We start from the raw sequence: 15,371 nt of genomic DNA, 5'->3' as shown, positions 1-15,371 counted from the left end.
GTCTCCCATACAAACTTGTTCCTGTGTTTATACACAGACATGCTGCTGAGTGCTGGGATGTTTGAAGCTGAGTCAGGAACTGGCCTTTTGTTACAGGTCAGTCATTTCCACCAGAGATTGATTGATACGAGCAACATGGCTGATACATTATGTAGGCCTACCGCACCAGCTGCCACAAACAGGTCAGGTGTTCTGAAAAGAGGGGCCAAAGCAATGTTGTGTGTTGCAAGAAGTGGGAATTGCTGAATAAATCCATAGATGTGTTATTGAATGCGCATTAAATATGTATTAGAATGTGAAAACATTGGTGTGGAACTATCCTTAATTATCTACCTATAAATCCTACAGTGCAAACTCCAAGTGCAGACACTGATTTCAGGAGATAAATAGTACATATTAGTTTCTCTTTAATCTGGCAGGTTTGCACACTGCAGTGCTTGGGCTTGCCAGTACTCAGCGGCTAGTTTCTTTCTCTTGAGGTATGTCAATATAAGCAGTCGCTGATTTTGCTTCATTTGCTGCTGTTTTCTAAACAAGACATTAATGAACTAACTCAAATATATGTTTGGTGTAATTTAGAGCATGTATAGCCTCTGGCTATCTTGGTGTGGTGTGGTATGTTTTACACTGACAGATACAGGCATGCAAAGTGCACTGTGGTCTCAGATGCAACACCTCCTGTACACCACCTCCCCAGGCAGTGTGTTTCTTTGTGTGAAAGGTAGAGACTCTCCTAACTGTTGCATACAACAGATGAGTTTTCTACTTCTGTTCCACTGAAAATGAAGTGAAATCAGTTTTATTTTCTTTTGCCATTTCAGAAGAGGAAGAGAGAGAAATTTACCCGAAAGTAGTAACTTGTATTTATTTAAGTTTTGTGAAGTTTTACAATAGGCACTCGGCAAGTAAAGTAACAATAAAAATACAGAACAAAAGGGAATGCAGTATACTTGACAGAATACATATTTCAGGCAACATTGACTGCAACGGATTCAGTACCACTCATTTAGTTTCCATTAGAAAAAACCCACAACAAAAAGACTACAAATTCAAAGTAGCAAAATAACAAACACTGAGGAACTGCAAGGAGCTTACGAATGCTGAAAATGGTAACTTCTCTGTTGCACTTACGGTGTGACGGAATAGTATTTTTTTTATTTTACTTCCAGCAACATGGTTTACATCACTGCAGTGAAGAGAGAGATTTGGCAGTAAACTTTTTCAGTCACCGGAGGTTGCATATACAAGTGGTTTGACGTGATGCTGCTACAGTGCTGTTGATTCAGCGTAGCTACGCTCCCTTCTCTTTGATGATAGCCTCAGGAACCATGAACTGCAATACTGTGGACATCCATCCTGTCATCATCTTTGGGGAAGGGGGACGGGGCGATTAACTGACGATAATGATTAAAATTCTGCATAAGCTGGTGCGTTAGAAGACGTGCATGTCGCTCTTCTTTTACACACCGAGTGCAGTAGGGTCTCTGTAAGGCTGCCCGTATCTAAGGCCCTTTGCCACTCGCTTTAAGGTTCGCGGGAGCCTGTAAGGAAATCATATCAATGCAGTCTTGTGTTCGCCGCATGCCACACGCTGCCAAGCGAGACCACCCAGTGAAGTAAGCCGCTACGTCTAACCAAAAAGCAGCATGAAGAGTTCCTTGTCTTAAGCTAATCTGCGCAAATCGTTTTTACATTTCACAGAAATGAGGCAGCATCGTACAAACAGATTTACAGGTCCAGGCCACAGAAATGAGGGGTTTCACTTAGTGTCATTTTGAAAGTTACACTTTATTGTAAGAAAAAAGGCATATAAATAGCTGAACCATAAAAAAGCAACAAGCCAAGAAAGGACAACAATTTGAGGTGTCTGGCTTTGTCATGCAGCATTGAAACGAACGTTTAAGATATTTTTGGATGCCATTTATTTAAGGCACTTGCAATAATGCCAAATATAGCTATGTAATGATCACTAAACTAGACTGAGGGAGCGTACTGTCGAGCTGATGATTAACATTGTGACATTTTCTTCAAGTCCAATTAAATAAATTCAAAAGACAAAAAAAACACAATTTCCCAAATATTTAAATCATATAATAACGCCTGATATACTTTAACAATTCAAAGTTGTACAAGTATCACAAAATATTAGCACTGAATATTTATATACAGAAATATTTCCCTCTGGTCCAAACAATAAATAAGGTTCTCCATTTGTTTATCCAGCACAGTGTATGCGTTATTATGAGCCTGGAGAATTGCAGTCTTCAAACCATCACTCAAAGCGTGACATTATCTTACAGTAGATGCCTGCTCACAGGAAGTCAAATGTGACTCTTGAATAAGAATTATGCCCAGGTGAATATTGTGGTATCAGTAAATTGATGTCATTCTCTTTGCTTCAGAGAAACATAATAAGTAATAAAATATAATGACAAAGTAATAAATGGCGAGGGGAAATGACAATTAGTGAGCTAAATGTGGAAATAGTTTAAGAATACTAAATAATACCTTGGAATAAGGACTGTTCCCTTGCTACCTGAACATCTATTCCTAATCTGTGATTCTTTGCAATCTTAATTCCATCTCAGGTGGTTTGTGTACACCATAGAATATATAAAGCCTGTAAAGTACTTTTGTTCAAAAGCTTTCCATGTAGTTTCTTGTTTGTCATGATGGTCTGTCATCAAACATTTTCTTTTGTCATAGTCTGCCCCCTTGTGGTGTACTGCACACATCACCTCCAAGTCTTCATTTTAGATGCAGCACATCATTCAGGTAATTGTTCACTAGAAATTACATCAGACATAGATGGGAAAGACTGATATATTGTTATATAATTAATATTTTACCAGATTGAAATTTGCCCTTGTCATTTTTAGGATTAAAACAATAATAGCTTGCAAACTTCCATGTTTATTATTTTCTTAACCCAAAGTCATGAGAAACAAAACTACCCAGTTACTCAATGCAAATGAACAGCAAATTCCGGAAACTCAGAGTTGCAAAAAATAAAAATGGAAAAATATCACAGTACTTCAATGCTTGTTTTATCTTCATGGAACAAGTGTGGTGACAGGTCAATGGCTATTGCAGTTTTTACTTAAAATAAAAATGAGGACAGGAAAAGTGTGCTTCATGAGTAAATCGAATATATACTGAGGTGTGTGCGTGTGCGTGTGTGTGTGTGTGCATGTGTGTGTGCGCGTGCGCGTGTGCGTGCAAGTACTTCGATATATGTGCAATATATACATATACTGTATGCCATATACTTAGACTATACCATTTAAAATTGACTTGAAAATGACATTCAGGTCTGTCACAGTGGGAAGCCAGACAGCGCTGAGGTTCTGGAGGAACAGAAAGGTGAGGACGTCTCAGCGGGGGAGGCTCCGCACACGCGCGCCGCAGGCGGCTCCGCACGCTGTCAGAGCGATCAACTTCCGAGAGCTCAGGAATCCACGGCGAGGAATGGAATGCGGGCCTTGAGTCGTGGGGGGGGGGGGGAGGGGAGTGAATTCAGCTCAATTTTCCTAAAAAAAAAACACAAAAAAAAAACCTGAAACTATCCGTTGACATGAAGGGCCGACTCCCGTGATGGTCCTCAGCATAGCGGCGGTTGTGAGGAGCCCGTTAGCGCCGGTGCTACGCTGGTGACGGCGGCAGCATCGGTGAAGGCATCTTTGGTGACCCAGAGCATTGCGTTCCCCTTCTCATCCTCTTTGCAGTTTTACTCCCGCCATTTTCTCTCTTTCCTTTTTTTTTTGTTTCAGCAGCTCTGTTGAAGCTGCCCCAGGCTACACAGAAGCGGGTTTGGGAAGTAGGGTATAAGGACTGGGGATGGGGCGGAGTAGAAGTCGAGTAAGGGGGAGTGGTTAAAAATCTGTGTCCCAGCCAGAGTTGTCATCTGGAGGAGGGTCGTCATTGTCCTCAGGGAAACTGTCAAAGTTACTCGTGTCCGTTGGTGACGAGACCTGATTGACAGACAAACAGACACAAGTATATTACTTCATTGAGCTGCAGAATAAATGAGATCACTTTAACTTCCATACCCTTTTAAGTGCACAGACAAGTCACAGCTCACCTACCCCAAACCCCCCTGTGGTTCTCCCTGGTCTACTCCTGCACTGTTAGGGTTTTATAAATTGCTCTGGGGAAAAACATGTTGGGCTTCCAAGTAGTGCATCCAACTCAGTCAATTTAGTCCTTAGTTCAGTAATTCCCTGTTCACTCTGGACCTGGACTGGCACTCCGGTACGGAGGGTGGAAGGTTCTCCTCCTTGTTACTCAAGTGAGACTTTGATTGATTGGGTGGCTGTGATTTTTCTGCATCAGTCAGGCTTCCCACAATAACCTCCCAGCCTTGCTGGTGGATTACAGAGAGAAGAAGCCTCAGATGGCTGCATGCGTTTTGGGAGGACTGGGATACCTGCTGATGTGTGAGCTCATAACGTAACAGAGGACAGTGCAGTCATGTGACAGGCCTACAATTACAACTGGGCATTCTAAATTGGAGAAGAGAGGAAAGCTGAGGAATAAAAAAAAACCTGTGCGAAAAAGAATGCTTTTCTGGGACGGCACAGAACCGAAGGGCTGGTCTGTACTCACAGTGGGGACGATAGGGGGTGTCAGCGTTCCTTTCCGCAGCCCTTCCCAGTTAAAGCCTTCGAACCACCTGTGGGAGCCACACATCGAGACGGGAATCAGTGACACGTGATTGTGGCTCCAGGTGGGGAATCAGATAATGTTCTACCAGCTGTGTTTGACCGCCACGACTTTTTCGCCGCGCTGTCACTTACTTGTGCTTTTGGATATCTTTGACACCGTTTTTCAAGTTTCCCAGTCTTTCAGAAGGATTGTCCCTGGAAGAGGACATTTGTCAGCAAACATGCATCCAATAGCGGGTACTAGGAGGAGAATAATAACTGACTACCGAAATGTTTCATTCTTTTGAGATTTCACTAGGGTTTACCTGCATAGCTTCTTTATTAAGTTGGCAGCATTTTTGGTAATCTTCTTTGGAAATTCAATCATGTCTATGCCTCTCAGTATGATGTTGTATGTTTTCATTGGGTCAGGGCCGGAGAACGGTGGGCTGGAAGGAGGTCAAGAGGAAATCAAGAGTACCATTATAAAAACCCTTCTGGCTTTCTCAGCTTATAGACACCCTGACAAATAGAATTATGCCCAGTTAGCCAAGTACAATAAATAATTTCAATCCAGAACGATTGGAATATATATTTTAATATATGTGAAAACAAGACAAAATTTCATAATAAAATAATTTAAAAAATAATAAATAATATACAGCCCCAATAGACATACTGTATATGTTACATATTTTACTGTATGTTTTAGAATCTTTTAATCAAATACATATGAATTGACAATGACATCCACTGTAATACAGGCAGAAACATGTTTTAAAATACATGTAAAATCTATTCCTACAATTTAGTATTCCATATTCAGATACAGATTACTTTTTAAGGGACTGTTACCCAGGTAGAACATCTTCTCTAGTGTGAGAATATGCAATAATGAGCCATCCAGCAATCTGATCATAAACAATATGCCTTTGAGTTTTTCTTGAGAAATCAAGGTGTGCGTTTACCTGCCGGTCAGAAGTTCGTACATGAGGATGCCCAGCGACCAGTAGTCTGCGGAGATGTCATGCCCTTTGTTCAGGATGATCTCCGGCGCTACGTATTCCGGCGTTCCGCAGAAAGTCCACGTCTTCTTCCCGAACCCAATCTTTTTGGCGAAGCCGAAGTCCACCTGAAAAATACGTTCAGAGTCAGAGCGTGCGGGCAAGGGGCAGGGTGGTGTTAAAAACCAAGGTACTGAGGTACAGAGGTTTGTTTCTCACTAGCTTAGCGTAGCCTCTGTGATCCAGGATGAGGTTCTCCGGCTTGAGGTCTCTGTAGATGATTCCTTTGGAATGCAGGTAAGCGAACGCTTCCACCACGCACGCCGTGTAGAAGCGGGTCGTTGAGTCTTCAAATGAACCTCTGCAAAGGCAAATTATTTATATTTGTCATGCATCCAAACAGTGGGCTGGGACTTGGCTACTAGGAACTGGGTGAATTACAATATGATGCTTTTCCTCAGCACCACCAAGTAGACTGCTGCCTCTCTTTAAAGAGTTAGAGGGACTCACACCTTGGGTGAGAGTTGTTCACTACATACTCTAAATGTGATTCAGTCTTGGTTTCATTTACTAGATTGCAGCAAATAAGGTTATGTAATGCTTTATGCCACTTGAAATGTATCATTCATACCTGTCCCTAAGAATGGTCCATAATTCACCTCCCAGGCAAGCCTCCATTAGCATGTACAGGTACTTGCTGTCCTTGAAAGTCCTGTACAGTCTGAAAAAGAAGAAGGACGAGAGCTTTTGAACTCACCGCTTCAGAAAACACAGAGGTTTTTCTCCACGGGTGAGTCCTCAGGAAATAAGACAGAGACAAAGTGCGCAAACTCAACACTGACCCACGGACATTTCTTTCGATTCATTCTTCCTCTCATTACCCTCCCGCATTACGTTATTCCCCTTCAGGGGTAGAAGGTGGGCCGGTGTACGATTATAATTGCGGCTGATGTCGTTTAATGATTTGACATTTCAGAGATACGGAGTTCACGCGTGGGCACGATTCTCTCCTCATCCACCCATCTCTCACCTCCGGGGGCACGCGCTCTCGTACACACCGCGTATCAGTTCATTTCCACATGCTCTCACACCACGTTTTCTCAGCCCGTACCGCTCGATTACACCACTCCTGTTAGTCATCGAAAATTCCGTGTTTCTGGCACCGCCGGACGAAAAGAGCAGCCATTTTGTCACCTTGCGTGGTCGCAATCGCGCTGTACGGTAAATTAGCGCTACGGCTCGGAGCAGCAGTTAGAGCATCATAGCACGGGCTAATGGACTGTGGGTTTGAGTGCGAGCTGGAGAAGAGACGGCCTAGCGGGAGACACTATCCCTCAATTGCCCGAGGAAAGCTCAGGCTGGATCATGGCATACTTTCCCAGAAATTAGTGCCTGTAAGGCAAATAATGCTATGGGGCCGTGTCATATGAGGTGCCGGGTGTTTGCTACATAGCACTAGGTGAAATTATTGGAACACTGGGCTGTGGGTCTGACAATCATGGCTGACTCCAAAGTGAGACACTGCAGCTGCTGCCTGCGGCTAAGTACTTCATCTCCGTACAAGTCGTGCCGTAGGGCGATAAATAATTTGGCGATAACCCGGCGGTGACCGCGCCGCGCCGTGCCGTGCCGTACCTCACGATGAAGTCGGAGTGGGCCTCCTGCATGATCTGCTTCTCCGAGCGGATGTGCTCCTGCTGCCGCGTGTCCACGATGTGGCGCTTCTTCAGGATCTTCATGGCGAACGTCTTCACCTCGTCGCTCTTCAGCTGAACCTGCGGGGGGGACGGACATGGCCAGAGGAGGCCCGTGCATCAGACGCTTTTAAGTTCCACGCGCCGCAGAGGACGTAAACACAGGCCCTGTTAAGATCAGCGTCTGGTCCGGCAAGCTATTTTGCAGATGTGAAGTTCCCTCCTCTAATAGCGTATGACTCATGGTCTATACATAACTCTGAACCTGAGAATGCTTTCACGGTGAGCTGGATTCTTCACATCATGTATCCTTGGGAGCACTGCATGTCAGGGGTCATTCAATCCCTACTATCTAGCAATGCTTCACGCCACCGTGAACACGATGCCTCAGGCGAAAGGCCACTGTTTTTTTATGGGTGCCGCAGTGCTTAAAATAGGCAGGGACAGCTCAGGCGGGGATTCCTCTTTAGGGCAGGCTGCAGGGCTTTTCCAGCTCAGAGCTAGGAAGAGACTCCTGCATTGCGCCACTCAGTCTCTCTCTCTGTGCCTCTCTCTCTCAAAGGGCGTCTTCAGCAACTGCTATAGCAGTTTATGTGAGTTTTTGTTTTCCTGCCACCAATATACTTGCTTGGTATCCAACATGAAACATACAACAAATCATAACTGCACTTTGTATTATGCTTTCCTAGGCTGATGTCATCAGATGTATAGCTAATTTTCCCATTTGTGATAAACGCTAGCTATACCACATCTACAGAGTGAATAAGTTTAATATGAATAGATGCCACGTTAAAATGATATAATACTATGAACAATTAAGTCAATTATGATTATATACAATATAAACCTAAATGGGAAAGAGATGTTCAACATGAATATTCAGTTAAAGATTTGCTAAATCTTTTACAAAATTCACAAAAATTACTGACTAATACAAAACAGAATGATCCAATTCAATATTCTGCCTCGCATTTACTGCACCCCATATAGTGCATCACTTTTATTATAATGCACCAGTTTTATTAAAATACCTCTAACAAATGTCCTAGATGTGATATAAAAAAGGCAGCTCTTCTACATATGTTTGGTGGATGGTGGAATGACTTTGTATAATATTGCACCCCTGAAAATAATATATATACCACGAAAGGTGAGCTATTTAAAAAAAAGCAATTATCAGTAGATGGAAATATTGAGGCTTTAAGCTTATAGATAACCTTACAGGCTTTAATGTCCTAATAGAAGACTGAGCTGAACTTAAAAAAAAAAAATATATATATATATATATATATATATATATATTTCTGTGATATTAATATGTGATGTACTTCAGATTTGTAAAGATGTGATTGATCAGGTTAACTAATGGTTTGCACAAGAGCTGGGGATGGGAGGGATATGGGACAACAGTTATTGTGTTTTGATTTGTAAATACGCAATTGTTGTAGCTAAACAGTTAGCCACACCTGACAGAATATCACTAGTTAACAGCAGTGGCATTTCTAACTTCTAAAATAGTTTTGACCTTAACTGATGAAACAGCATTGTGCAATTCGCTTCCCAGACTTTCAGTTCAATGTGAAGAATGCCCTCTACTGGCCAGGAGATCTCATGTTTTTTTTAACCATTTTTGCAGGGGTTATATAGGGAGAAGATTACCTCACAGCAGAGATTTTCACATGAAAGAAATGCCCTTTTTAATTTGCTGCCTTTTTTTTTTTTTCCTTCTCCCCTAGCTCTAGGTAGGTGCACAGTATCAGCTCAATTTATCTTTTCTGATTGTTTTAAGATAGCGCTCTTGAAAATAATTTACTTCTCTGGACAATGTTCTGAGCGCAGTTATTTACTGGTCCTCTGTGACCGGGGCTTCATCTCATGTCACATGGCAGGATTCCCAGAATCCTCTCTGCTTACTTTGCGGAAAATCAACCTCAAATAGAACGGAGGCTGTTTCAAACCTGTGACTGGCGCTGTCTCTAAGGAGCCAGATCAAAACAACACTCACATTTTTTTTAAAATCATGCATAGGTCATTACTGCAGCAGTCCAGCTTTCATTTATCATTCGCTAATGTGCTCGCTGTGTTATGTTACTCCTTACATATCAAATATGACATTGTATTCTCTCTGCTGTAAACCGCGAATAACCTTATGCCTGATAGAAAATTGGATTGATTCTCTTAAATTGCATTAGCAAAAAAAATGTTTCACCTTGGGAATCCCATTTCTTAATTTAATTAATGCTGTGCCCTTGCCTCTTTATTTTTAGCACAGGAAAACCCAGTATTCCACAATGGAAATAAATGACAGAATCTTTTATTAGATAATCTGTGAAAGAGGATTCGAGCCGCTACATTTTAGTTCTTGTCACAAAATCTTGAGTGTGCACTTTGACATTAGCAGGAATCATATCCTCTGTCTAAGCTACTATGTAGCTTATGATAAATTACATAATTTTCCACACATATTTGCAGATACGGCTGACTGGACATTATTCACACAATTTCAGCTGACACTCTGTCCTGACAGTTCTCTCTATCTCTCTCAGAGGATTTCAGCTCTGCAAACTCTACACTCATATAAACTTGCACTATAAATGTATGTGCTTGTGTGTACTGCTATGATGACAGCTCTGATTCTCTTGTGCCCCTAAAACGCAAGTGTGGTCCAGATGAGAAGAATAAAATTAAAGAAACGAAAGGACCAAAGAAAGAAAGCCAGAGAGTAAAGAAAGCGAATAATGAAATGAAAAAGAGAAACGCGAATGGAGGTCCTACCAGTTCGACGCGGCCGAATCCTCCCACTCCCAACGTGTCGATGATGTTGAAGTCCACCAGCTTGAGGTTGGAGAAGAAGGCGTTCTCCGCTTCGTATCTGCATTTTTTGAGATGGAAGAAGGGGAACTTCTTAAAGGTGTGGATCCAGTAGGTGATGGGGAAGGACAGGGGCGGGGAGGGCGAGGGGAGAGCGCTCTGCTGCTCCCTCTCTTTCCGCACCGGGACCGGAAGAGGCTCGCGCATCTGCACCCTCTCTTTTTGGTCCAACCGAAAAAAAAACTGAAAGTTACTCAACCGCGCCGGTCGAAAGACTCTGGCTTTTGTCCTAAAAAAGACTGCGGTCTTTACAACGCGTGGTTTCTGAATTCAGAATTCTTACGTTTTTTTTTCTTTTCAAGTGCACAACCTACGGAGCTGTAGCAAATGTCCCGTTTCCCTCGTAAAGGTGCAGTAGAGGTGCCACCTCCACTCTACATTTTGAGTGGCGTGCGGATTTGTCCTCGAGCGGCTGGCAGGAAAAGCCTCCAAAGACCTGGATTCTCCCTGCATGAAGATCAGTCCGCCGGGCCTTTCTGGAACACAGGCTACGTAAACCCGGCCTGGAAGCAGCGGCGTGGACGGAAAGCGCTGAGCAGAAGCGCTTCTCAGGGCTCGGAGCAAGCCGGAGACGGTGACCGCAGGGAGGGAAGAAGCCCCGGCAGATGTCAGAGCTCGGTGCTGGGACCGGCGATGCCCTCACGGCTCGAAGCCTTGGATCCAGCCGCGCGTGACAGCCCAGACAGCTCAGCTCCCCAGGATACGCCTGGCTGAGGCTTTTCCCGAATCGCTGGGGGCCACGGTATCGCTGAGAACCGGCGCAGGAGTCAGCTTGCGCCCGCTGCACACAGGGTGAGCCTCTGTGCCAAAACAACCCTGAGTATGTTGACCCCGCGCCCACCAGCCCCTACAAATGCCCCCCCGCCCGCCCGAAGCCAGCGGTATTTTTAGCACGCAGACATCGCGTGGGGTTTCGCCCAGTTGCGCACTGCGCCTGCATTTCGAGTGGCCTGCCAAAAAAAAAAAAGGAGGGCTCTCGTAATACGAAAGGCCACGCAATTCACTTTCAACCCTTCTGTACAAATCACCGGATGCCTAGTTACACATTAGGCTGGTAGACCTGTTATGGTTACCTCACTTTTTCTCTTTTCGTCCTTATTTTCTAACCCCGTCAATTTTTTAACACGGCAGATGTTATTCCTTCAGGTAACATCTTCATTAGGCTTCCTTAATTACAGTAGTGTTATGCATAACAATCTCTTTGGTTCATCGCAATACATTCTGATGAATGATTCTGTCTATTTCAGCGATAGTTTATGTTTCCTAATTAAAATCAGATTTTCTGTGGGAAAGTAACACAAGACCAACGACCTTGCATTGTTTTTTCCCCGAACGAGTGTCATTGGAGATGCCGCTTAATCGCCACCGATCAGTAATAGAGCACCGAGCGTTTCCCGTCACACCTGTCTGGTATAAGCCCTGCTTACATAACTGACAGTGCTATACTGGGCTGAACAGCAGGGTGTGGGACCCTCAGTCCCGCTGTACGGTGTGGAAAACTAGGCTTGGGCTGCCATCACTCAGGCCTGAACTTTGAACCTTTTTAGAATTGCTTTTCCTCGGTAACATCATCTGATGTTATGAAAAGGGTATGAGAAGGACCCGGCTTTTATTCTGTTTGACCAGTAAGTAACGTTACCTCTAGCCATGCAGCTAGAGTCGCCAGTAGTCCAGTTTTTGACTGGAGTGAGCGGTTTTCAAATTATTTGTACATGCCCGGTTCGTGGTCCCAACCGGACAATGTAACATAATGTCCGGCCCAAGTGGTTAATGAGAGAGTTTTAGCGGTAGTTCCTAATGAATTTGCGTGCCTGTGACTCAGTCTGGTACTCGGGGGTGAGTGGGCACGGTTGAAGACAGAGGAGACTTTTTTGATTGTAAGCACAGGCTAAAAGCCTTTAAACTTTGACTTAACTGCAAATCTCATCTTTGCTCATCTTACTTGGAGGAAGAAAGTTAAGCACACATGTATAGTGGGTCCAGTCCTCTGTGATTTGCGGGGACAGATTGTCCGGTTGAAGCAGACAAGGACAGGGAAACACATGGGTTGCCGGGAGACGCGGCTGCCAGGGGACGTTGAGCCAGACCCCGGCCTTCGCTCGGCCCTGGCAGAGAGAGATGCTGCCCCCGCCTAACTGACGGGCTGAAGAACCCGACACCACCCCCCTGGGACAGCCAATCACGGCTTGACACAACGTCCCGGGAGACGAGTAACAGGCCAGAATGGGGGCTCGCACCACCCGAGCGCAATCCCAGAAGTCTGGGCAGCGTCACCCGCACTCATGCTGCATCTGACAGCTATTACTATCAGACATTACAGTAAATCTGAGGCATTTACTCAATATAACAGCTATGCACCAACCTCTTTTGTTAATTCTCGAACAATATTTTTCATTACCTTCTGTGACCTCTTGACAAAGCATATCAAATTCTGGGAGAGAAAAAGTGACATTCGCTCATGTTCAGCAAAGCTCAATGGTTTTGGAGAGAAATGGCCAAAATGACAGTTACAGCTCACACAAATGAGAGATCAAATTGCATAATAACGCAACTATTGAGGTAGGGGCACCCTGCTTGAAAATACAGCTGCGGGCAGGGTTTGAACCCGTTAATTACCCTGTACTCATAAATCCAACCCACAGCACCAAACAGCTTCCAGAAATCAGGGCAGCTGCAATTGTAAAGTTGTTGGCACTGGACACTGCACAGGTCAAAAGAGGATGGCGATGTCAGCACTCAAGGGTGGCATGTTGGGAGGCATGTGGGCATACAGATAATACATCTAATTTTAATCTCTGCCTCAAGGGGAGCTTGAACATAGAGTTTTGAATTTTGAATAAAACTGTCAAACCTCACAAACCTATAGACTCAGCATCACTACAGCCAGTGGTTTACATAAGGCACATGCTTTGAAAAGTGCAGACAAGTTCCAGACAGCGCTAGCTTGCCTGTAGGTGTAATCGTGGCTGTTTGTTTGGCCGTCACCATAGCAACTGGGTTGACCTTTGACAGGTGACACCTGACTTCCTGTCTTCGCTCTCTGTTCCTTAAGAGGGAAGAGGCCCCAGAGCAGCGTCACGTGAGCGGGGGTAATGCGCCAGCCAGTGACAGCCGATATGCTGAATGATGCCTCCAGTGGCATGTTCCTCTCCCCCCAGTCTATATACTGTAGTAATTTTCCATAGGGTCGTGCTCCCCTGCTGTAGGATCGATATGGTTAATGCTATGTTTAACATGTCCCTGTTTGTCTCGGGAGCAGAAGACCTCGGGGGCACCACGTGGGCAGAGTGCGGCGCTCTTGGCCGCGGGTTCAAATCTCTCACGGAAAATGTGTATTTTGGCACGGCGCCTCAACGGGGACAAAATCAAGCCCTACAAATGAGTTACCTAACAGAATGTAAAAGCTTAGCCGTCCGTGAAATGGGAAGACATACACAGAGCCCTCCTGATTAGGGGCCTTTTTCTTGCCTCAACAGATACAGGGCAGGTACCGCCACATCCAGAATACATGTCACGAATGCTCACAGAGAAGTTTATAGAAAGGAGAGGTCCGTTCCCCGAAAAAGGTCAAAGCCCCCCTGTTCAAACAGTGCTGTTGTAATGCCGGCCTCTCCTGAAGGGGTGCAGCCGCAATTCGACCAACTCAGCAGCGGCGGGCGTGCCACGGCGGCGGCTACATTCCGCAAATCTGACACAGTCACTTTCGATATCTCCAGCCGCCGTTGCCGCCGCCTCTCGCGGCTTCAGCTGCACAAATAACCCGGGCGAAGCCTCGACCCGAGCAAAGCTCTTTCCCTCGCGGGTCAGCGCGCAGACGAGGCCGGAGCAGAAGGGGGCACTCGGCCTCCCGTCTGATTAGCGCCGAAAAAAAAAAACCGGCAGGGAAGAAATAACAAAAATAACCGCAGTAAAAAGAAAGAGGCAGGCTGCCAGGTGTTAAGCCACAATGCGGCAGTTGACCCCATTAAGTCCCCGTGACCTGAGGTCCCTGCCCGACAGAAAATGCTAGTTTAAGCCCCGAGCGGACCGCGCTGCCCTTGTCCTTGCCGCATTATATTCCTCTCAGTGAAGCTGCCTCGCGTCTGTCTTTGAATGCATTCCTGGGCTTACCGCCGCCTTGGATTTATGAGCTCCGAAATGTGCAGATACTCAAATATCCATTTTTCTGGGTCTTCAGCATTGTGGAAAAGGGCTTAAATTTTTATCACCAAGAATTATGGCTTTAAGGGGCAGGCGGATTACAAGTCAATGTGTCAATGATTTGTATGGGTATTTCTAACGTGTATATTCACCAAATTCTTACTTTTAAAAATTAAGAGTGATCCAATGATACTATTACTTAATTTGGATACTGTTTTATTACCAATGAAGAGTTAAAAACACAGCATGTCTTTAACACTGTGTGGACAAGCAAACTGCAGTAATTTTTTTTGTTTAAGGATGAATTTGTGAAACAACTCTTTACTCATAGGAATTGTCATCTAATCAAAGACATGATCGCCCCCTAGTGCTTATGAAAGAATTCTGTCATGGGTCAGGCATGTAAGCATTATGAAGTATAAAACCAAATATGCACGGAACAGCACAATATCACGGCAACCAAAGCAAAGCATGCGCAATTGTGGAGTAAAACCACAACTTATAGCACTTCCTGCTGTCAATATGATTCCAGGAATTATTTTATGTCATTGTAATACATGTCAAAAATTACCAAAACCATACAAAAACATGCTACGCTACAATTTAAAAATGATTTTCTTTACTGCCGTGTCTCTTTGAATCATTCAGCTCAGACTATTTCTCGGTTACAGCCAGCAATGCTTTCCTGTGTGTGTTCAGAGGAAAGATCTATGCTTGATTAATAAGGTGCACCTTTGAGCCTTTAAGAACCTATCTGGGAGCGATGGGAGACTTGCATTTAGACCCAAACACAAGGTCTTGAATGCATAAATGCTACAGCGGTGGTGACTTAATAATCTCCTCCTTGCTCTATTTCTCAGGGCTCTGTCACCCTGCAAATAGCATCAATCAGAGCGATCTCTGTGATCCATGTGAGGAGGTTCATCCCACATTTGTGTCTCATTGAATTGGAAACACTAATAAAGCACACAGTCCCTAACAGTTCTTGTGAATTAAGCAATGGTGACATAACCACTCAT

General features: G+C 44.4%; 1 protein-coding gene across 2 annotated transcripts in view; it reads right to left on the bottom strand.

Annotated features, from left to right (window-relative positions):
* Positions 1 to 851: 851 nt before the first annotated feature.
* prkg1b (protein kinase cGMP-dependent 1b) overlaps positions 852 to 15,371 on the bottom strand; it is a 121,075-nt gene continuing 106,555 nt past the window's right edge. For both annotated transcript variants that reach the window (XM_064319933.1, XM_064319925.1), the window contains exons 10-18: positions 10,117 to 10,213; positions 7,283 to 7,422; positions 6,279 to 6,368; positions 5,867 to 6,008; positions 5,612 to 5,775; positions 4,970 to 5,092; positions 4,797 to 4,859; positions 4,606 to 4,672; positions 852 to 3,971 (exon numbers count right to left, since the gene is read on the bottom strand). In XM_064319933.1, the coding sequence (XP_064176003.1) occupies positions 3,873 to 3,971; positions 4,606 to 4,672; positions 4,797 to 4,859; positions 4,970 to 5,092; positions 5,612 to 5,775; positions 5,867 to 6,008; positions 6,279 to 6,368; positions 7,283 to 7,422; positions 10,117 to 10,213 (985 nt within the window). In that variant the 3' untranslated portion in view covers positions 852 to 3,872. The remainder of the gene's footprint in view (positions 3,972 to 4,605; positions 4,673 to 4,796; positions 4,860 to 4,969; positions 5,093 to 5,611; positions 5,776 to 5,866; positions 6,009 to 6,278; positions 6,369 to 7,282; positions 7,423 to 10,116; positions 10,214 to 15,371) is intronic.

Source organism: Anguilla rostrata, chromosome 2 (assembly GCF_018555375.3).
Source record: "Anguilla rostrata isolate EN2019 chromosome 2, ASM1855537v3, whole genome shotgun sequence".
NCBI lineage: Eukaryota > Metazoa > Chordata > Actinopteri > Anguilliformes > Anguillidae > Anguilla > Anguilla rostrata.
The sequence above is the reverse complement of the archived record's forward strand: the minus strand, read 5'-3'. Positions and strand labels throughout refer to the sequence as shown.